The sequence below is a fragment of the Pieris rapae genome, chromosome 18 (genome assembly GCF_905147795.1).
Source record: "Pieris rapae chromosome 18, ilPieRapa1.1, whole genome shotgun sequence".
In the NCBI taxonomy this organism is placed as follows: domain Eukaryota; kingdom Metazoa; phylum Arthropoda; class Insecta; order Lepidoptera; family Pieridae; genus Pieris; species Pieris rapae.
In genome coordinates this window covers 7,136,857-7,160,434 of record NC_059526.1, presented here as the reverse complement: position 1 = coordinate 7,160,434, position 23,578 = coordinate 7,136,857, and the positions used below count along the sequence as shown (strand labels likewise).

Genomic DNA, 23,578 nt, shown 5'->3' with positions numbered 1-23,578 from the left:
GTACATGAGTAACAATTTTATTTAACTACATAATTAAATAATCTTCATATGACAACAAAAGCGTCAAAACGTCAACTGTCTCATTAATGTTGATATCACAACACAAAAGCATTTTCCACTGGAGTCCCTTCGTAATTGATGATTATATTACTTTTTACGTTAATTTAAACACTGAACTGAAAAGAAACAGCAAAACGATTTTGAGATTCACATCACAACTTCATTATATTTTACACAGTGTTACTATTTAGCAAAAACCTGAAGTCCCATGAAAAAACATACTATGTTTAATGTATGGCGTTTTGTTTTTAGCTTAGCTTAGCTTAGCAGTGATCACTTTTCTTTATAACACGTGCTTTATTATATGTACGAATATTTTATATGTTTATTACAATACAATGTTGATTCTATGATCTCTATGAAGCATACCTATGTGCTTATGCAAATTATATGAGTGGATCTAATACAATTTTGCCACAAACAAAAAATCATAGTAATATTTTGTATCAAAATTACTCAATTCAAGTATACAGTTCTACCGAAATAAAAAACCCAGATAAATGTTAATAATTTCCCCCAATGAGCCCCGAACGTTTCACAACGTAATTCACAGGCTTGTTGACTTAAAATAAAAAATTGGGATGAATTAAAACCTAAATAAAATAAATATTCGTCTAGGCAAGGGTTCATTCGAATTGACTTGACATCTAAGTTAAGAGCATTTTTTTAGCCTCTCGAGGCCGCGGGGCAGCAAAGGAGTAGAGACCGCCTGTCCCCAAATTATTATTTAAAAAAAAAATACTGTTGTTGACCATGACTTTTGGCTGGAAATCTATCACAGACAACGGACACGAGACGAAAAACAACTTCTTTCGTCGTGTTGAAGAGTTTCAACAAGGAAAACATATTTCCCTATTTGGAATAAATGGGTAAATTTTGTCAATAAAATATGACGATTCCCGGCTCCTCCTGCTGTAGTTAGATACTTAGCAAAACTTTTTATAAATAATCATCCGGCACATAGATCTATTTAAATTCACAAATCTGTTATAGTTGAATTTGTGAGACTCTAAGCGATGTTAAGATTTCATCTAATAAATAAGTAAAATATATCCTTGAAGCGATATCTATAGCTAAACCAATCGCGCGGGAATTGCCAGTATGGGATGCGAGGATAGTTATCAATTATTTGAAAAGCCCAAAAGTAGATGAGCAAAATTTATAAGTAGGTATCTCGAGTTGCACAGGCATAATAATTTTATTGGCTTTTGGGCGCAGAGTTCATTATTTGAGTCTCTTGCAGGTCGCCACTTCAGCATTTTATTGATAACGGTGATTCCATCACTTTCCATCTGGTTTTCGGTTCTAAAACAGATACAGAAACGTATAGAGAATCAAATCTTGCCCGAATAAACATTTAAATCCCTTATTTGTCGTAGGACACTCATAACCGTCTCTAATAATAGACTTGGCTCCTTGACAAATTTGTTTATTACAACCAGAGATCCTGTATGACCCCCGCAATTATTGGGAGCTGAGTTAAGTTTTTTTTTGGAATCAGGTATCGAGGCCTCGCCGCTTTGTACATCAGCTGTTGCTTCGCTAAACTTTCTAGAAAGATATTCCATAAATTATTGCTAAGGCAAATTGGCGTCATGAAAGTATGTTTAAGAAATATTACTGTCGAAATCTAGAAGATAGTAGTCTGTATAAAATAGTAGAATGCTGAGACTCAATCAGAAAAGTCTCTTTCTCAGTACTTTTGGCCGCTTAATGATAAGCCAGGTATTCTATTTCATTATAAACAATGAAAATATTGTTATCATGTTTACTAAATGATACTAAAGCTTAGGTTTTAATTAGTTTATATTGTTTATTTGATCATGATTCTATCGAATATAATTCAAAACACATTGTTGCCTTTTTTAGTTATATAATATAACTTACAAGCCCCCAGGATATTATAATAAACACGTATCTCATAATGGAACTCAGACTTCTTAGCAAAGATAATACAATTTTTATTGACGTAAAATTTCTTTTGGCGCGATGAAGAAGAATGATGAGAGTGAACTTTTACGATGCGCGCGCACACCTAAATTCGACATAGTGAAGTTAGGTCTAGGTGGCATGGAAATCGATTACTATGTTCAAGTTGTATATTCTAGTATTTTATATTTACAACACGTGTTTCGTAACAGTACAATTAAACAGTGTGAATAAAAAATATTATTTTGGTGTTTTTAAATCATTTTCATATACGACGGTGATAGTATTTACTACTGCGTTAATCATTACTGCATGTCAGTAATTTTTTTCCATACGCCAAAGAAGTATAACTTCTAACGCGTGTACATACTAAAATTCGAATGAAATCTTTATAAACTCTGTATAAACCGATTTTTATTACATATGTGGCGTTATATATGTCGCAGCCAACTAGCTTAATTAGCTAGTTCAATTAACAGCCTAGACTTTAACTATGTAGTCGTTTAACTAGCGGCCCGAATTCAGTCGTAAAGTTTGTACATTTAATAAACTGTCTGGCACCTCGATGCAATGGACGGACCACTGTATCTATTAAAAGATAATATTGAATTGTACTTTTGTGAATAGATATAATTAAATTTATATTCCATTCCATTTTTATTTTATTACATATACATTTATTTATAAAGTGAAAATCTAAAAATCAGCCCAAACATCGGGTAATCAGCTCTTAATAGACGAGTTCGGCTCCATCATCAGATCATCTCCAGATCTTCATGGAATAAAAGTTTAAATAAAAAATAACAAACGGGCTAGACGCCACTAAGATTTTCGAAGGCACACATAACACTTACATATAAAATTTTGGTCATTGTCATATATTTAATCACAAATAAAATCCGTATCATCACTATCTGCATCTTCCTCCTCATGTAATCCATTAACAATTGATACTATAGAATCATCCACAACCTCTTCATCAGACGACGCATCCAAATTGTCAACATCATAGACAATCCATCGCTTAATTCTCTCGAAATTTCCAAGAGTACCCCAAATCTTTTGCAAAACTTTCACCAACTTCACCAAAATATATTGTCCCTTATTGGAATGTGAACTTTTTTCCGTATCAACAACGCCGTAAAGTTCAAAGTCAAACGCGTACTTCTTCTCGTGCAAATGTGCCGAGAATTTTATTGACCGTGCCTTTATTGTCATTTCGTATTCTTCTACGCCAATCAGTTGTATTTTTATATGCACAAACGCTTTATCCTGTCGCCATAGCAACTTGGGATATCTTGCTTCATCAGAGATGGCGCATTGTGGTATTATCGAAGACGCGGTGTCGTCGGAAACTGAACCGTTTCTCTTAGATATTGAGAGATCAATGGAGCTTGTTTCACCAGTTGTATTTAGTTTATTTGCATTATCGGCTAAAGGTTGTATCATTGGAAGATTCTGTTTAGCTTGATTTGTGTTTTGAGATTGCTTTAAGTGGGAGGCAAAGTCAGCCATGTTGTATATTGACCAGGGATCTGATTGGTTTGAATCACAATCAGACCCAATCAAAGGCACTGATCGTATCAGTTTAGGCGTAGGCGAGGCATTTGTAATATCTGGTGTAGGTTTGTCTAGCTTTTCCCAATCTTCGGGTGTTTCCGTGTTTGGCACGACGTCTTTAAGGTAATCAATTTCATCTTCCAATGTGCTTGCTATATTTAAATCCAGCATTAATTGATTAATAATAATATCAGCGCTGGTACTTGTATCTACTAATGCGATGGAGTATTTATTGCCACCGGTAGTGATGGCTGGTTGTTTATAGAAAGGTTTAGCGAAGAAATGCTTTGTTCCCTCATCCGCGTAGTTCGATAACCATGTATTACAGTAATCTGTCCAAAGATTTCCAACCGGTTTAATACCTATTAGTCGACATTCAATACTTTGGAAAGGCAGTTTATTAATCAATTTATCTGATATAGGCCTGGCATCTTTTAATTGAATATTCGCCGAGTCGCCTTGATCCACAAAGAAACAATTAATAATGTCCCCTTCAATTTTGTCGACTCTCGCGCGTTCGTATATTTCGTCGTCAGGAAATTTTGCCAGTATTATATCACCCACTTCCAAATCTATCAACGGTTCCGGGTTGCTGTCTATATATGTTTCAATATCTTTTAATAAAACCTGCATGCACGGTTCGAATTTGCTAACACGTAACAAGCATTGCTCAGGATTTATTACGTTGGTAATAAATACACCCTCCAATTCACCAATATTCAAATGCGCCCAGGTGCCAACATTCTCTTTCTTCTTTTTCTTCATCGCTGGGGTGGTGACTATTGAGAAGTTTGGACCACACAGCTGTTTAATTTTATTAATATGATCAGGACATTCTTCTGCATGCTTTTGCAGAAGTTCCCTTTTCAAGTCATGCTTAACAACAACTTGGTTTAACGATCTAAGGTTTTCGCATGCTTCTAACGTATCAAGAAAAACACAGTTTCCAATTACACCAACAATACGGCCTCTTACGTGAGAAACTTCATCAACAAGACTTTTGACGGTATCTAGAGCCAGTGCTGAAAACGTCACATCATTATCTTTCGGTTGGAGATTAACCAGACGAATTTGCACGGTATACGTTTCAATAGAAATTAGACTCTCCGGCAAATGATATAATGATACATCGCTTGTTTCCTGATATTTCTCCTCGTCCAATAGTTTTATCAACACTCTGTATGAACCGCGAGTTCGGCAAATAATTTTTACGACTTGACATCTCGCGAACGAATCCAGTTTTATCGCCACAGCGCAGATATCACCAACTTTTGGTATGCCGTGTAGTTGTCTATTCGCAATATTACCGAAATACATGCCAAGTTTAATAGAAAGTGTGTGCATCGCGGGGAACTTGATCTCTTTATTATTCTCAATGTGAGTTAACAGGCGAGCGGAGTAATTAACGGCTGTGTGGAGATGAATGATTTTAAAATTAACAATCCCACTTCGAGGAATCCAATTCGGCGGATCATCGTAGCGCTTTAATACCGTATGACGATTCCGACAATCGTAGAACTCTGGACAATAACCCAAGTTTAATAGGTTACCGCAAATCGGAACCAATGCTTCAGCCTTCGTCAAATCCTTTTCAGCGAGTATCTTATTGCGGAGTTCATCCAGAACAGGTGGAATATCATTAGTGCATCGCTTTACGAAGTTTAAAATCTTCGGCAATTTCTCCGTATTCACTTCCTCAAGGATAATTTTAATTTTGACAGAATCGTTGTTAGAATGAAATATCGACGGGTACTTGTCGTTCAAAACGAAAAATCGTCTCCTAAAAAAGGAATACGCTTTGGGTAAAGAGTAATGGACGAGATAATTTGCATCGGTGATGTTGAGATGGGACAAATTCTCATCCGTACAAATAAGAATCGGGCCTATCAATGGTGCGTCATAATCAATCCAGGCCGAATTAATATTCTGAAGATCCGACAAGGACATTTCATTATTACTTGCAAATATGTAATTTTTGCGACATTTCAACACCTTCTCCAGAGTTTTCACCTCATCATCCAATCTGCACACAATCACCACTTTTTTAGATGCATCAATTTCGTCAAGAAACTCTAACACACACCCGATTTTATCATTTTTCACAAAGCTAACTGTCATTTTCGCTTTAGAGTAGATAACGCATTCCGGGAACGCACTGATACTTATAACAGTATCAGGGACTTTCTTCGCAAGCGGTTCCATAAAATCACACCAAATCCTTGACGCAACGACATATTGAACTCTAAGCTCCTTATTTGACCTCGCCTTTTCGATCTCTTTAATTTTGTGATGAAAGAATTTAATCTCTCTTCTATATACTTCGTTCATTCGTTCACAATCATCTAGAACGATGATTCTGAATCTGCGTAAGTCGACACCGAAATCATTATTTTGCAGCAATCGAACTAACACCGATGGTGTGGATATTAACAGATCACACCCATTCAGAAGAGTCGTCGCAATAAACAAATCATCTACCCCAGGGTAAACAGCCAGAATCCGTTCTTTAAATCTAAAAAGCATTTTAGCGTTGTTCTCCATTTGTGTCACGGATTCAGCCGAAGCACAAACAATGATGCCTATGGGACCAACGCTGTTGGTGATTTCAGGTGTCCCATCACTGACTAAACGGCAGACACTTGGCAGATAACCCATAGTTTTACCGCAAAATTTAGGGCCTATGATGAAAATACTATGTCCCCTTAGAATCGTATGCCAAGTGATGGACTGTATCGCCATTGGCTGCGTGATGGACATTTTTTTTAACGCAATCTGTATTTGTTCATTGAATGGAACGTCCCGCATATTAAATATAGGTTTTATATTCTTTTTTAATTTCGAATGCACCATTACGATTGGCGTCACTATTTTTTTGACAAAACTACACATCGAAGAGGCTATAACTTTTAAATCAGTTTTGTCATCTTTTATTACATTTTTACTTTCTATATTTGTTTTTATATTTATTTCTATATTTCTTTTTGGATATTTTGCATCAATATATTGCATTAAATCATTCGTAACATCTTCACTATCATCAATTTTGGAAGCTTTCTCAGATTCTACTACATTACATTTATTTTCTTGCATTGGTATGTCTATTGAACTTTCATTCTTAATTTCTTCTTTTCTGTTAACTTCAGATTCTTTGTCTTCTTTCGCTGATGCTGTGAAAAAAGCATGGTATTAATATAACCGAAGCCAGACCTTTACTAAAATAATTGTGGTTTGAGTTCAATCATTATGACTTAGGGTCTTTAAGAAAAAAGCAGTGTTGCTACATCCTGACTTCTATCCTCTGTTTTGTAATTAATAGGCAAGTAGATGATCAGCCTGTGCTGTCACACGCCGCCTTGTTGGTTCTAAGGCAAGCCGGTTTTCTGATAATGTTTTCCTTCGTACGAACGAGTCTTAAATGCACACATAGAAAGTCCATTGGTGCATAGCCTGGTTCTGCTACTTCAAGGATGAGAGTGGCAGACTGAATCATTGAAGCCTTTAGGCCAACATTGCTTTTCGCTAACAACAATGCAATTTATGAAGATTACATTTTCAAAAGAGGATGAGGAGGATTTAAACGCCTTGACTTTATGAAGCAGTAACATTTCTTTTCTTAAAATTTTTAATTTGTTGATTAATTTCAATTTTAAGGCTGGCAAGTTAGCAGACTTACCTGATATTGTAATAAGCCCATGGACACTCGCAAAGCCGCAGGCCTCACGAGTGCGTTGTCTTTTAATTATTAATAAATATTATCGACTACAGGGCAATACTTACAAATTCCTGTCTCTGCCTGCACATTCTTCATTATATTCAACATTTCCAATTTCTTTAACATCTTCATATTCTTCAGTTTTTTGTCTATTTTCTGGCAATCTTTGTCAATTCCTTTCTCTTTGAATTTCCAATTAACCTCGTCCAGCACATCATCTTTATTCAAAGATAAATCTTTTTCATACAACTCAAATTTGTTCGTGATTTTTTTATAATATGTATTAAGATTTCTGATAATATATAAAGTATCTGAATAGTTCAGTTTAGTGAACAATTTCTGTGACAACTTCTCATGAAACAAATCTTTATCAATCATTGCAAATGATGACTGTGTTAGAATATTTGACAAAACTTTTAGACCAGACTTAGTTTTGGCGTAAATATCGCCATATTTGTGCTTTCCGTCGAATATACCACTGGAATTCATAAAAATGTCAATATAATACAATCCATAAATAAACTCAGTAATGCCATCAGATTGTTCCTAGGACCAAATTTCAATTAACACACCCCTACGGTACACTCTGTTTGAGTGGGAATTTCAAATATGGTTTAAATTACATTTATACACAATATATTTGAAATTACCTCTTACAACAAGTGTACAACAAAAACTTTAGGGGTTTTAAACAATATTTAGGAGCATTTGAAATAGGTTCTCAACTACCCCTATATGCTTGGTTGGGAAGATTCTATAGTTGCCGGCATCAATGATTCATGTTAACATCATTAAATTTATAAAGGCCATAAAGTGAAAACTGTTCGTTTTTTTACTGTGGCCAGGACCCTCACCTGATGTTAAGTGATGGACCTCACACTGCCAGAGGGCTTGGGAAGCTGTCATGGAACCTCAGACATCCAGATTCTTTTTACAGTGTACCTTTAAGGACAGCAATGCACTTGGAAATCTCTTTAGGTTGCAGGAGTCCATTCTCAGTGGTAAAAACCTTACTTTAAATACCCTCTTGGTCATACAATAAAAATTTATGGCCTAACTAATCAAGGGCATAGATTGTGTCAGAAACTCAACAATACTTTTTTAACATATTGGTACTTACCCATCATCCAAATGTATCACTGAAAACCATATATCAGTTGCATCTGCAAAGAATTCCTTCATAAGATTCATTGCAGCTGGCAGCCAATTGTCAACTTCAAACTCCGAGTAGCAGTATGAATTTGTTTCTGGATTGAATGCTAAACTTTTTCCATGTGGTACAATACCATAGATACCAATTTGCTCTAAAACATTATCTTTGTCTACCCAAATTAAATGAGGATTACAGTAATGTATTATTTTGACACCATAAGACCCCAACGGGAGCATATTTACCTGAAAATTAAATTAATTATAATTAGTTTGATGAGTTAAAGTATATTTAATATGAACCTCCACTTATTTCTATAAAAAACATGATTGTATGATTAATTAATTAATTGTAATATAATATTTATCTATCTAATTGTACAAATAAATTCTAGCACATGAAAAATAATTTAAATGTGCACTAAATATTTATTACATATCAGCTAGTTGTGTGATGCAGAACTTTGATTAAGTATATGCTTTTTGATGATTCTGTAAAGTAGTTGTAATAATTTAGTTAACATTTGAAGTTCTTAAGTAATACATAAAAATCCTAAATATGCTCTGGAAGGGCCAGAACTTTTACTGTATTGTGATAAGACTGTCTGAACTTTGAGGAAAACCGTCCATCTGTTACATTAAGTATCATGGTATTTTTAGGCTCTTTATGCCACTAACATTAGGTGTATTTATATAAGGGTTTTCATATATATTTCTAATGTTACAACTTATGCTGCCATTCAAGTGTGTTATTTATCATGATACCTATAAATATTGGTTCTCTTGGGTATCTTTTGATCACACAAGTGCAGAACATCAGTGTCTTTAATTCAATATGAGCATCCTTTCAGTGAAAGCCACCTAATGTACCAATAACACTATAATGTAGCCTATTTTTAAGAAACTAGATTTGTAAAACAAAATTATAATTATAAATATTATAGGAGAGAACTTAGAAACTACTCAACAAACTAGATTATCTAATGAAATTAATCAAAATTATTAAATTTTATGAGGAATATTAAAATTAAAGATGTGATATATTTACGACTATGGATTAAAGTTCTGGAAGTTCAGAATAAAATAATATCAGCATTTTTGGCGTCAATAAACATTATTAGTATTACCAATTCCATAATGTCTTTGATCAAATGATATAATTAAGTAATTAGACAACCCGCAGAATGTATTAGGAGAAGATTTGTTTATATTAAGATATCACACCACCTTTAAAACTTAAAGAATGGAAGGAAGAATATAACTACATACTTACACGAAAAACTAAATTTTAAATACACAGACTAGAGTTACAAAATATTTTCGAATACTATTACTAGCATAACAACATAAAATGAAATTAAACTTAATGAATTCTAAAACAATTCTCTACTTTAAAAATGAGCGATCAGCGATAGCCATTATCCGGTGGATACGATGGTGTTGACAGATGACTACATATTATAAAACAAAGTCGCTTTCTTTGTCCCTATGTCCCTTTGTATGCTTAAATCTTTGAAACTACGCAACGGATTTTGATGCCGTTTTTTTAATAGATAGAGTGATTCAAGAAGAAGGTTTATATGTATAATAACATCCATTAAATAGTGGAGAAGTACTGTTATTTTTGAGGTTTCTAATGTGATGTCGTAAATAATTAAATTTTTTCCGCTTACATTGCAAACGCAGGCTGAACCCTACAGTATTGTATACATTGAAAAGGTCTACAGAAAAGTCCGTGATGGTATATGTCTATCTCTTATGGATAACCCACATTTTTAAACAACGTTCACAGATTTTCTGCAGTGTATTTAGTATCAGCATTGCACCCGTGCGAAGCCGGGGCGGGTCGCTAGTTAATTATAATATTTTGCGCTTGACGGTTTACAGGTCAGTAGTAAATTTTAGGTTCAAAGTAAATTTCAGATATCGACGTAAATTTTTTTTTATCCGAATTTATAAAATAGCAATGATAGTATATTTTCATAGATGTTATGTTAATAAATATTTATTAGGTATCAATAATCTTTTATATTGACTTCATGTACCCACAACTTTATTATACAATTCCTCCTCGTGAAATGTGTCTATAGACATGTCTCAAAAAAACTATTAATATGATTGCAGCATCACTAAAACTTTATTTAAATGATAATATCAGACCGATATTGTTTTTAGTAAAAAAAAATATATACTAAGTTAATATATTTTTCCATCGCATACGAAATTTGCATAAAATACTTTCTAGGAAGTAGATCCTTTATTCAGGTTTTGTTCTACGCAAAAAATCCATTTCAAGCTTCATTTGAAATAATTTATGGTTATTAATACTGTTATAACTGTGTAGTAAAAGTAATACATTAATTAATTTAAAAATATTTTTAGTGCCAGATGCCAGGAATGAATTTAATTGTTCCTGTTGTTTTGTGGGGGAAACATGCACCAACTCATTGCATATCATCCGTTTACCTTTTGAGAAACCAGAAAACACTGGTTACTGGGTGTTATGATGGGCAAATATGTATTTGGCAAGTGAATCCAGATTCATTTAAGATGACACCTCGATACTTGCTCGTCGGCCACACAGCTTTTTTTTTAGAATGGGATCTCGCTGTTGGCCTTTATAGCTCAGCACGGGCTTTTGCGAGCTTAGCTCAGCCGGAAAGGGTGGGGTTCCCGCGACTCGCGCAAGGGCGTCTCCTGTGAGACCCGAACCTCGGCTTGGTCAATCGCCTGAAGGGCAGGACGGAAGCTCACTGGAGTGAGCGAAATGCGAAATAAAGGTCCTCGCATTCCCCGATAAAGGCGGTTTTTAACCCTAGTCTAGGCTAGTTATGACCGTGACGTCCCAAGCCAATGTTCGAGTCAGGAGATATAGGAGACGCCTTTTTTTTATCGAACAGGGTGCAAACGGGCAGAAGGCCCACCTGATGCTAAGTGACAGCCCCTTTTTTAATTTGTATTCAGTGAAAAGCCTGAAGAAAAAAGATGATTATCTTTGGATATCGTAATCCTTACCAAAATGCTGTTTTTGACATATGGGAGTTTAAGCTCAATTTGGGTTTTATTAACTAGGTGATTAATTCCAAATCTACCATTAGCAATAAAAAACCACCAAAGATTGCATACCATATATTGTAAAAAAACAACTATTATTGATCATGCACTTTATATTATTTTAACAATATTTATATTATATTATTTATATTAACAATATTTGAAAAAAAAAAAAACAGAAAAATTATTACATTAAAGGAATCAAGTATACAGTGTTTCTTTAAAAACTTATTTTTTATTAAAAAAAACAGTCATAAGGGAGTCTGTAAATACTTGACATTTTTACATAGAAAAATCAATAACTCCATACTGCTGTTGCAGCTAACTAGCTTAATTAGCCGTTCAATTAACAGCCTAGATAATTGGAAGATATTCAACCGTCGCGTTCGTTACAACATTTGCTGGCTAAATACAATAAATTCATTATTTGGAAGAAATAATAAAGATGAAACATATGACATAAAAAAAAATTAATAATGATATAAAAAAAAAATATTTTAAAATTAAATCGCTTAAGTCGAATTACCATTATTAATGTAACTTTACTCTTCCATTGTGAATTTTCATGAAACTTCGGAAAACACCATCAATGTTGTCGTTTGCCGACGCCAGAAAGTGGAATTTAAATCAACAGTCAACAGGCAAGTAATGAAACGTCATTGATCTGGAAAATGACTTATTTTCCTAGCTGTTTAATCAACCGGCTGAATATCTTTCAGGCCGCTAGTTAATTACTGATAATCTTAACATATTCATCATCCAAATCTATTCATTCAAAATATAGTTTAGCTGTATGTTAACTGGAAAGATTTCTCATTTTCCCGTCTCAGAGTGTCGTGGGTGACTTTCAAATGGTCCAATTTTGTGGAAATCTGCGTTATGGAGCCATCAATCCATTGCATCGAAGACATATGTGCGTTCAGGATTCGGCCAATTTGAACAATCTGAAATTTATACCATTGTATGAGCAGAGAACTCAATAATAATTATTAGGTGTTTAATAACGTCATCGGCTACATCGGTTTTTACGACCGATGTCGTTATAACAGATTTAGAATATCATATCTATTAATATTGGCAGTTGAAACAAACAAAGAGATTGTTAAATATCTTAACACTTGTCATAATGTTCGTTCCCATACATCCTCCGAAACGGCTAGACCAATTCTTATGAAATTTTTTATGCATATTCAGTAGGTCTGAGAATCGGCTACTATCCTTCGAACCCCTAAGTGACATCCAGCCCTAAACTTTAAATTTTTAGACAATTCTTTTTGTTTTTTTTTTTAATGATACGGCATACAACCCTGATTCACCCCTATACAATTAACCCCTATTTTTTATTTATTAATTCAAAACTTGAACTCTTAAGGTTTATATAGAGGAAACTTCACAGAACAACCTAAAAAGTTTTCATTCCAGAAAACCGAACAGTATCTAAGGTAGCATAGCAAAATGTTCTATGTCGGTATGCACTAAAAAGGTAGGATAAGTACAATCATATAAAATGATGTTCGCAGGTATAAATAAAAGGAATAAATTAAATTAATTCATTACTTACCGGATCATTGCTGTCCTGACTTCTGTTGGTCTCGTTGAGGTGTTCGATGACTTCCTTCAGATCTTCAGACATTTGTCGGAGCTGGCTGTCCAAATTCTCAGCTAATGTGTACCTGGAAACAAATTTTATATTTGATTAAAAAAAAATCAACAAAGTACACATGTCAGAAGTGAAACTTCTTTGTAAATTAATTATTTCTAAGATAAAAGCCCCAATAGATGATCATGTACCAGTGTATATCTACATTCACACTGTATACATGCTAATGATAATATATATAAATAAAAATCTCCCTTTCTCACTCTCTCTAAATCGGTCTCGATCGCTCTCTCCCTTTTCTTCGACAAACGTTGCAAATCTTCGTGACGTTTCATCCGTAAAAATTACACTCATGCGCCTAAAGAAGTGTCATTTTAAAAAACTTGTCCTTTCTGTCACTGAACTCAAAACCTTCTACATTGAATAACTATTAAAATATTCCTCACATATGCTCTCTCTCTGGATCCCTCATCCGGTCTCCATCTTCCTTCAGCTGCTTCTCAAGTGGTGCCAAGAGGTCTTCCAACTCCTTCTGCTGCCCTAGTACAAAGTCTAACTCGTGTTCTAGACTCTGTTGTTCGTTCTTCACAGTTTCCACGGCATCATTTAGTTCTACAATCTGAAATTAAAAAAAAGAAACTTTTAACTAACACTTTAACTTAAAATACCTACTTATAAAGAAAAAAATCATGCCATTTACATTTTTTATCAGAAAGGCGTGGCATGTATCTTTAAAATTACTAAACCAATTTTTAAGAAACTTCAAGTTTGAAGAAATCAATATTTGGATTATTGGGTTTGGGCGTTCATCAAAATTGATCATTTGACCATGATAACCATGACTTTTAGTTTTCAATAAAATTATGGACAAACATACATATATCAAATTATCCATAGTAGCCTAAATAGATAAGAAACACATGAATGAGACTGCTTCAAAAAAGGTGGTAATTTTTCAAGTAAAAGTAAATAATAAATATTATAGGACATTACCTTCTCTCCGTTGGCGATTAGCAGCCGATCCCAAGCGTTGACCTGCGTGGCTTGGTGGATGAACGTCTTCTCCTGTTCTTCCAATTCCAGGGTCCATTTGTTGATGCTCTCCTCGAGCTGGGCGAATGTTATCGACGAGATGGCAGCGGGTGGTGCAGACGCTACAGTTCTAAAAATATTATATCTTCTATTACTAATGTGCTTACATTTAAATGTCTCTTGTAGATTCAACACGGTTTCAATCAAAAATCATTTATACATTACGTAACATAATGTACACTTATGAACATAAAAAAATGATTCTAATTTTACATTTACTGCCAGTTCTCAAATCAAGGGCGTAGAACGGAAGAGAAGAACTGGCAATAAGCTCTCCGCCACTCTTTTTAATCGCCAAGTTTTTTACACAATATATTCCATATGACATCTTGAGTAATAATGAATAATAAAATAAATTAAAAACAAAGATTTGTCCTCTGTCAGCAGGAGGCATGGAGAAATAGGAGCACGCACTTACATACTCGTGAGAACAACACGCAAATACGTAAGTATACACAATTAAAAATACAAATCTGTATGGCTTATCGAAAAAGAGTGGCGGAGAGTTTCTTGCCTCTTGCCAGTCCACTTAACTCGCTCTACGCCTTTGACTTGCGAACTAAATGTAAATTTAGAATCAATTTATAATATTTTCTGTTCACGTTCATAAGTGTGTTTATTAACCTATATATATAGTATGTGTTTTAATAAATCAAATAAAAATATATAACAAAAAAAGTCAAAAATACTTTCTTATAAACTTCTAAAACTACTGTAACTGTTTTTTTTATTTTTGTTATGTGTGTTTTTGTATAGGCGATAAAGGATAAATAAATAAATAAAATGGGTTAAACTTAACCGCTGGCTAACTAACTACTTACGCAGTTGCCGTAGTAAGTGAAGCACTGGCGGTGGATTTACCGAGGGCCATTATCCCAGATGGCGTAGAAGAAGCTGAAATTTCAATAAATAATTAAAAATAGTCCATTTGTATAAAATATCAAAAATTTGACTAAGTGACAAAGACGTTGACAGTTAGTGGAGATTCTATGGTTATAAATATAGATTAAAATCAAAAATCTATGGACATTAACTACTGGAATAAATAATAGAGACGGCTTTAAATTTTATTTTTTTGTATTTTAAGTCAAGAATGTTGTCAGTTAGTGGAGTTACGACCTCTATAGGTCTCGGCCTCAGATTTCTGAATCTGTGTCATTATAATTTTATCTCATAGGCAAGTAGGTGATCCTGTGCTTGACATACGAATTTTTGTATATAAAGCAAGACACTGTACTAGATAGATAGAATGTCAATAGGTGCACAGCCAGGGATCGAACTTACGACCATTAGTCGCACGCTGAACCCACTAGGCAACCACTGCTATTGTTGTGATTAACTGAATTGAATGATTTGATATATTTTCCTTAGATTTCTGTTAATATCTGAACCCACCGCTAAATATTTGACAACCAATATATTTGTTAATCCTTCTATAATCAATAAATAATTTACGCCATAGTCCGCATATTTTCGATGATTCCTGTTTAATTACGTTCCTAGATTTGAAGGGAATGTTCATAGTAACGATGAAATGAACATTGTTTGTACAAATGTTACGAATAAATATTTTGTATTGGGGATTTTAATTTCATAGTTTAAGTATATATTCGAGACAACAAAAAAAAACCATGAATATCGGTCAAGCCAGATCGAATTATAAGTGTTTTATTAACCCAACTTTCTTTTAAATAAAAAAAAACACAAAATATATAATCGTTGAATTTTTTATCATTGATTTATAGTAAAATGTCGAACTAAGTTTTGTCCAAAAAGAGCGTACCAATTACTTAAAGGCTGGCAACGTACTTGCGAGCCCAGAGCACAGAGAGTTCATGTCCATGGGCGGCAGTATAACTTATCATCAGGTGAGCCAGATGCTCGTTTGCCTCCTATTAAATAAATAAATAAACTAATCCCAAGACTAAGGCCCTTTGAACTTTATCATACATCATACAGAAAACAAAGCCTGGCAGCTCTTGAAACTTTATTTACTTTTTAGAATACGTTGAACGTATACCTATTACGTATACGTTATACGTAAAAACCTACCTCTTGTGCCTACTTTTTACAGTATCTTATGTTAAATAATACATACCTATCGAAGATGCTGCCGTCGCTGAAGTGGGTTTTCCCAGGGTAAGAGCACTGGATGATGGAAATCCTAAACCAGTACTGGTACCAAGTCCCGCGCTACTTGTACCAAGATTGAGTCCCGTAGACGTAGTAGTACCAAGATTAATCCCTGTAGCGGTACTCGTACCTAAATTAAGTCCCGTCGATGTACTGGTACCCAAAGCAAGTCCTGTCGCGGTACTGGTGCCTAAGTTCAACCCCGACGAAGTGCTAGTCCCCAAATTAAGTGCCGAAGACGTGTTCGTCCCCAATTTGAGACCTGAAGATACACTTGTGCCCAAATTGAGTCCTGAAGGTGCACTAGTTCCCATATTCAGTCCTGAAGATGCACTTGTGCCCAAATTGAGTCCTGAAGATGCACTTGTGCCCAAATTGAATCCTGAAGGTGCACTAGTTCCCAAATTGAGTCCTGAAGATGCATTTGTGCCCAAATTGAGTCCTGAAGGTGCACTTGTGCCAAAATTAAGTCCCGTAGATGCGCTTGTACCCAAATTGAGACCTGGGGCTACGCTTGTACCCATATTGAGTCCTAAAGACGGACTAGAATTAAGTCCACCGGCGGCACTAGTTCCCAAATTCATTCCAGTGGTTATTGTACCCAGATTGGGTCCACCTCCCAACGTAAGTCCTGTAGACACATTGGTACCCAAATTCATCCCCGAAGATGACGTAGCCAATGAAGTTCCCACATTGAGTCCAGTTGTTTGCGGTTTGGAGAGGCCAATATTTGAGCCCAATCCTGCCAATCCTGTTGAAGTTGTAGTGCCTAATGTGTTACCACCAAAATTGAACCCAGACCCAATGGCTGTGCCAGATTGAGCAATTGGCATTGTAGAAACTGAACTTGATGCACTAGTTCCCAATGTCATTCCAGAACTTGCAAAAGGTGTTTGATTCGTGAAACCACCAATTGCTTGTGTCTGACCTCCGAAACCCGGTTTTATCTCAAATGTCGATGTTTGTGAGGTTGGGAACAAACTGGGTGGGCCTGGTTTAGCTTGAGTAGTTGCAAAAGCAAAGCTTTGGTTTTGAGCTTGGGTGGTGGCACCGAATGACAAACTTTGGGTACTTGGCTGAGGTGTGCCGAAGGCTGGTGCTGAAATAAGATGATTAATGGATTTTAAGAAAAACATTTAAAATATCTTTAATCTTTAAAAAGCATAGATTAATGTTACTTAATATATATTTATTTAGTACCGATCTCGTCAGAGAGAGATGTGAATACGCAGTATGCATTTTGTCCCACTCCAACGCGTATTGACCGCATGTATGTTAACGACATCATGGGTTTATTTTCGTTACGAAATTTGTTGATCTAAATAAAATTTAGGCAATAGCTTAATAAAACAAAAGCCCTTTTATTAATATATATATATATTAGAACAAAGTAAACTTAATAATATATATATATCTTTTAATATATGCCGTTTTACGCTCGAACCCAATAATTAATTCACAAGGATCAGACCATGATCGATCGAACTCCTATCTGCATCCCAATAACCAAACCCTACGAAGACAATCTATTTTTGGCGACGGATAGAATGCAATCTCTTCACTCCTTACTTGATAATCAATATAAACCAAATAAAGTAAATAAAACCAGACTAATAATATTAAAATATACATGTCTACGTTTAAAACATATCAAAGATTTTTAATTATTACTGGTACAAGTTAAAATCTTAAGGATATTGGCACAGTTGAACTGTCATTTTCATACAAAGGTCTATCCACATATACCGATCCGACCTACCATGGATAGCTTGTATCGACAGATGGCTATTACAATCCGTCGATTGGTTATTGATCTCAGATGATCAAAAATAACCTATTTATTAGGTTTGAGCGTCTTCCTCTGTTTCGTTTTCCAATACCCTTCTGGGTACCATTATGGTTCAACGCTCGTCATAGTCTTGCTACATGCCCTGCCCATCTCCATTTAGTATGTATATATTCCTGCCCTATCCCAGAACAAATTGCTGTGTCAGTGTCTCGTGGTGGACTGCGGTGCGCAATGGAGTGCGGTGCGCCGGCCCGTAATAACAATTAGTTATATAAAACATTAAATTAATGTAATTTTGTCATTTTTTTTCTAACTTGGCTTCCGATAAAAAATAACGTGAAAATTCCAAAATCATATTCCATAAAAATTTTCGTCATAAAGTGAATTCGAAGTGTCAGAAATTGGCTATGGTTGGGATTTTTTTTTACGAGCAAAGTTATTAAAACCGTGTGTCGATCTCTGAAAATTTTTCATTTGCCCTACTTAAAGATACGATGACAAATAATGGAAATAAACAATGTACTTTTTTTGGAATTTGGCCACAGGTAGATTCTTAAGCTTTAGAGTATAGTTCATCATCAGTATAATAATTATAATTAATAATAATTTATTCATATCGGTAACACGTCGAAAATATGACGCATATGAACGTCAAAAAAAATACATTAAATGCTTCTAATATTCCATTTACTGCCAGTTCTCAAATCAAGGGCGTAGAACGGAAGAGAAGAACAGGCAATAATTAATTAGTTTTAATCGCCAAGTTTTTTTTACACAACGTTTGTAGCTGTAACCATTACACCATGTTCCATATGAAATCTTGGGTAATCAAGAATAATAAAAATAAATTAAAAACAAAGATTTGTCCTCTATCAGCAGGAGGCAAGGTGAAATAGGAGCACGCACTTACATACTCGTGGGAACAACACGCAAATACATAGTAAAAACAACTAATCCAGAAGAATTTGGACCTGTCTTATGTTATATTCGATTCATACCTGGAGCAACACCTGGAGCAGAAGAGCTAGTAGTGGCAGAGGTAGCAGTTGTACCAAAACCGAATCCCTTTCCACCAAACGCACTTGCGCCTTGAGTAGGCTGACTTGCGGTCTAGAACAAAAATGTTTTTTTTTAAACTAAATTCCTTGCATTAACAGCAGTACCTGGATGACCTTTTATGATGACCCTGGAGCTTTGCTTGATTATTCTTTTTTTTTATAAATCGTGTTTTATGGAAATTATATTTAAGTATGAATTACATCCTAATAAATTGATGAAATATGAATATAATTATCAAATAATGATATGTAATTATATTTATATTAAAGTTTTAATTTTTATTTATTTATTTATTCACACATCGTTGCTAGAAAGAAACACAAATAACACAATATATATAAATTACAATTATATTTTATTTGACTGCAATCATCTTGCTCGTTTAAAGTTATAAGATAATACATCAGACTTTAATAACTAGGTCCACAATAATCCTCAATAGCAAATAGTAGAATAAACCCATTTCGTTTCAACTCACACAATTCCTCACAAGACACTCTTTCACCAAAAGCTATCTGAGCCAATTCAAAATCACTGACAACGGCAAATGCCCATGGGACAACCACACAACGCTGACACTGAAACACTTGCTAGAAGAGTGGCCAAGATTTATAAATCAAAGGCATAACCACACGCTAAGAATTAAGTTTGCTGGCAGTTGCAGATTTGTTCGGTTATGTTAAATGAAGCACTTTGTCTGAACTAACTTTGTTTAAAATATAAGCTTTGTATAAATAGGGGTAGGGGGTAGCAGATTTAATGCAATATTTAACTTACAGTTACTTGAGCTGCTGAAAAACCAGATGCTGGTGTTGTAAAGTTAAAACCCGTTGATTTTCCAAAGCCAAAACCTGTGCTTGCTGGAGTACCAAAGCCGGATGATGCTGAAATATTTAAGAAATATTATCTTACAACACTTAGGGTATTTGGTAGGTGGAGTCAATTTCCGACTACTAGACTCAAATTTGGTCCATTTTCCGTAGTCCTGGCTAATTTAGCCAGCCAACCTCCTTGCAGAAGCACAGAAGTCACCTAGGCACTTCAAACTTTAAATATGAGTTAAATTTATATTTTGTTAATGATGTAGTCATTTATCTTTTCATTGTTATCAATTTTGTATAAAAATCTAAAAAGTTAACTATGAACCTTGAGTAGTCGGGGCTTGAGATCCAAACGCTGGTGGATTTTGAGTGTTGCCACCAAATGAAAGATTTTGAGCGGCATTCTGAAATCAATTTTATTTTCTTATATAAACTGAACTTCTAAGATTTTGAAGCAAGTGATTAAATTAATTTAGGATGTGTTGAGGATTGAGGAGAGTTCTAAAATTTACAATTCATTTAAATAATTTAAGTAACAGAAAATATTTCAAGCCTATATGAAATATAAATTGTAAAAAAATATCTTTTATCAGCTGGAGCTATTTTACTGATAAAAATTGAAACGGTTCAGGTATTTTATAATCAAATCAAGCATGGCAGTAACTTTATTTGCTCAAAGTCACACTGCTTTTAATTAATAAAATTTTATCTAAAGAATCATAATTTTTTTTACATAAAAACATCACAATGTAATGCTTAAAAGTTAAAATCTCTGATTAAAGTTACAAATTATTATTGTTCTTTTAACATACCTGATTTGCGGGAGATCCAAACCCAGGACTGCCTACAGTTTGATTTGGAGGAGATGAAAAAGAGAAATTCAAAGGCTTTCCACCACCAAAGGCTGTTGTAGTACTTGTTGTTGGCGTTGAAACTGAAAATTACATCAAAAAACATTAAAAAGAAACAACAAAGGTAATTTAAAATTGTATTATTAAAAAATTAATCAATTTTATTTAATAATAAAATTGTATATACACTTTACACCTGTTGTACAAAGAGGTAGGCAAGTAACACAGAACTCCACTTGTTTGTTAGACATACTCTTGCTTTGTCTGCTTTCATAGAGATTATCTTTATAGATATAATATTATTAAAATGTAGGAAACACTAGTTTCAGAGGCAAAGTTACAATTATTTATGTTGATAATGCTGCTAGTCCAGCTAAGTGATGTATAATTACCCACTTCACAAAATATTATTAAAGAAGAATAAAAGGAAGTGGGTACCTACATCTTTACACAATAATAACTATACATACACAAACTAGGGGCCGCAGTTGTTGTTTTAGCCCCAAAAGCAAAACTTCCAAATGGTGGTGTACTTGTACCTGCTCCACCAAACAAGCTTGGTTTATCTAAAAGTAAAATTTATAATTTACAAAATTGTTAGTATAATTATATAAAACATGTGTATGTTAGTCGGCACTATGTAGAAAATGGATTAATGCATGCATTTAGCTTGCATCTCAAAAAAGAGCAGTCACAGACATAGCTAATTTTATTGTCGTGATTCTTCTGTTTAGATTCAGTATAGTTTTAAGAAACAATTTTAGAATATTATATGAATAAGGTATTGCTAGAATTGTATGGTGAATAATATATAAATATTATAATACAGTGTAAAGTATATGGAATTATAGGATGTTTTTAAGAACACAATTTGATTCAGTACTAAACAGCAGAAACCTACAGCTTATATTTTAATAAAACTATGAAAAAATTGGGTTTTTCAAACCTCCAGTTCCTTGCAATGCTTTTGATGCATCTCCACCACCAAATAAGGATCCTATAAGAGAAGGTCAAAAAATTTAAGCCAAGTGATATAGCCAATAAACAAAGGGTCATTGGATTTTTAGGTTATTATTTAGTAAAAATTCTAACTATGAAACACAGACATTTGAGAAATAAATCAAATGAAATGTATGACAAAAATGACTAATCAAACACTATATTATGTATGTAGTTGAATTTTAGTGCGTATTTACAGAAAAAATTACCTTGAGCGGGAGAAGTTGTACCGAAAGTGCTACCAGAAGTAGTCGTAGATGCTCCAAATGAAAAACTCATTCTTAATTAATAGTATTTTAAGCAATAATATTTATTTTGATGTGTTATATAGTAAACTAATAAATTAACGTTTAAAACTTGATGTAAGATAAATTTTTGCCACAGTCCACAGATCGAGTGACGAGTTATTAACCATTAAGCAAAGAAACCAAAATTTATTTGAAATAACAAATATGAAGTTAAAACTTGAAACTTGACATCTGTTTAGCGATGAGACAATTAATGACATACGACAAACACCACTGCCACTCTGTACACAGAGTATACATTTGACAATTTAGTTAGGATATGTAATTCTAAAATTAGATTGTGTTCCCTGGGATGAAATTCAAGGAAAATAGATTAGGAAACAGAAAAGATGCATAAACTTTCCAATATGGGTCATCGATTAAAATGCCCATATATTTTTGTAGATAGTACTCACTAAAAGAAAGCGTTTTGCAAAGTTACGAAAAGTAACGGTTCACGAGATACATTTATTTATACTCTCCATACAAATGGGCGAATAACAGGCAATAACATAATAAATTTGACAAGTAATTGATGTCAAACGTCAATCACTTCACGTTTCAATTAGCACCCCACTATATACGTGGTTTTGTCTGCCCTGCCCTGGGCAGTGTATATAAAAAATCGGAGGCGCTAGGCAATATGCAAACCGAAATTATGGTACTTTATATGTTAGTGTTCTTACTGTTTGTACTGGACGTATTAGGCTTATATTAGGTCCTTACATGTGAAATTGGCGTATTTCGTACTGGCCACTTTAATCACGATGTTCTCCTCTATGGTAAGGAATCCCAAATTCAAATTTGTACAGTTACTTACTCATGTATTTGTGCTTCGATGACCGTCATTAATTTGTTTTTTTCTGTTTTCGTCACGAAAACAGAAAATTTTACAAAATGGAAAACATAAAAAAGTATCGCATTATTTACGAGTACGAGTCCCGCCGTGGCACTAGTGCAGCGGAAACGACTCGAAGGGTGAATGATGTGTATGGCGGTCATGTTGCAAAAGAAACACAGTTCGTTTTTGGTTCCAACGTTTTCGTTCTGGAAATTTCGACCTACAGAACAAGCCCCGTGGACGGCCTGAGACCCAAATTGATAATGAAGTATTGAAGGCTATTGTGGAAGCGGATCCATCGCAAACCACGTCCGAGTTAGCTGCAGGCAGCGGTATTAGTGATAAAACTGTTTTAATTCACTTGAAGCATATTGGGAAGATTAAAAAGCTTGAAAGATAAGATAAAGGGTACCTCACGGATTGACTGCAGCAAACCGTTAAACGCGCGTCGACTGCTGCGTCACATTACTGAACCGGCACAATAATGAAGGTATTTTTAACCGAATCATACCTGTGATGAAAAATGGATTCTTTACGATATTCGGAAGCGCTCAGCGCAATGGTCCTGGCCAGCCAGCCAAGCAAAAATTAACCCCAAAAAAGTTACTTGTAAGCGTTTGGTGGACTCATGCCGGTATTGTT

General features: G+C 34.4%; 2 protein-coding genes across 5 annotated transcripts; both read right to left on the bottom strand.

Moving 5' to 3' along the window:
- Nucleotides 1-313: 313 nt before the first annotated feature.
- Nucleotides 314-9,847, bottom strand: LOC111000612 (putative ATP-dependent RNA helicase TDRD12). 3 transcript variants are annotated; one of them, XM_022270122.2, is made up of 4 exons: nucleotides 9,684-9,847; nucleotides 8,382-8,656; nucleotides 7,327-7,739; nucleotides 2,188-6,716 (listed from the first exon to the last, which is right to left on the bottom strand). In XM_022270122.2, exons 2-4 carry the CDS (start codon nucleotides 8,648-8,650, stop codon nucleotides 2,872-2,874), a joined length of 4,527 nt encoding a protein of 1,508 aa, XP_022125814.2. In that variant the 5' UTR covers nucleotides 8,651-8,656; nucleotides 9,684-9,847; the 3' UTR covers nucleotides 2,188-2,871. The 3 variants fall into 3 exon arrangements, with proteins under 3 accessions (XP_045488090.1, XP_022125814.2, XP_022125813.2); XM_022270121.2 differs by lacking the exon at nucleotides 9,684-9,847 and adding an exon at nucleotides 9,538-9,673; XM_045632134.1 differs by lacking the exons at nucleotides 2,188-6,716; nucleotides 7,327-7,739; nucleotides 9,684-9,847 and adding exons at nucleotides 314-1,365; nucleotides 9,538-9,673.
- Nucleotides 9,848-11,630: 1,783 nt separating this feature from the next.
- Nucleotides 11,631-22,200, bottom strand: LOC111000603 (nuclear pore glycoprotein p62). 2 transcript variants are annotated; one of them, XM_045632135.1, is made up of 14 exons: nucleotides 22,018-22,200; nucleotides 21,756-21,806; nucleotides 21,280-21,375; nucleotides 20,771-20,892; nucleotides 20,284-20,362; nucleotides 19,915-20,021; nucleotides 19,077-19,188; nucleotides 16,810-17,388; nucleotides 16,255-16,779; nucleotides 14,978-15,050; nucleotides 14,058-14,226; nucleotides 13,511-13,683; nucleotides 13,026-13,137; nucleotides 11,631-12,408 (listed from the first exon to the last, which is right to left on the bottom strand). In XM_045632135.1, exons 1-14 carry the CDS (start codon nucleotides 22,085-22,087, stop codon nucleotides 12,250-12,252), a joined length of 2,427 nt encoding a protein of 808 aa, XP_045488091.1. In that variant the 5' UTR covers nucleotides 22,088-22,200; the 3' UTR covers nucleotides 11,631-12,249. The 2 variants fall into 2 exon arrangements, with proteins under 2 accessions (XP_045488091.1, XP_022125799.2); XM_022270107.2 differs by having other exon boundaries at nucleotides 11,632-12,408; nucleotides 16,255-17,388.
- Between the last annotated feature and the right edge of the window lie 1,378 nt (nucleotides 22,201-23,578).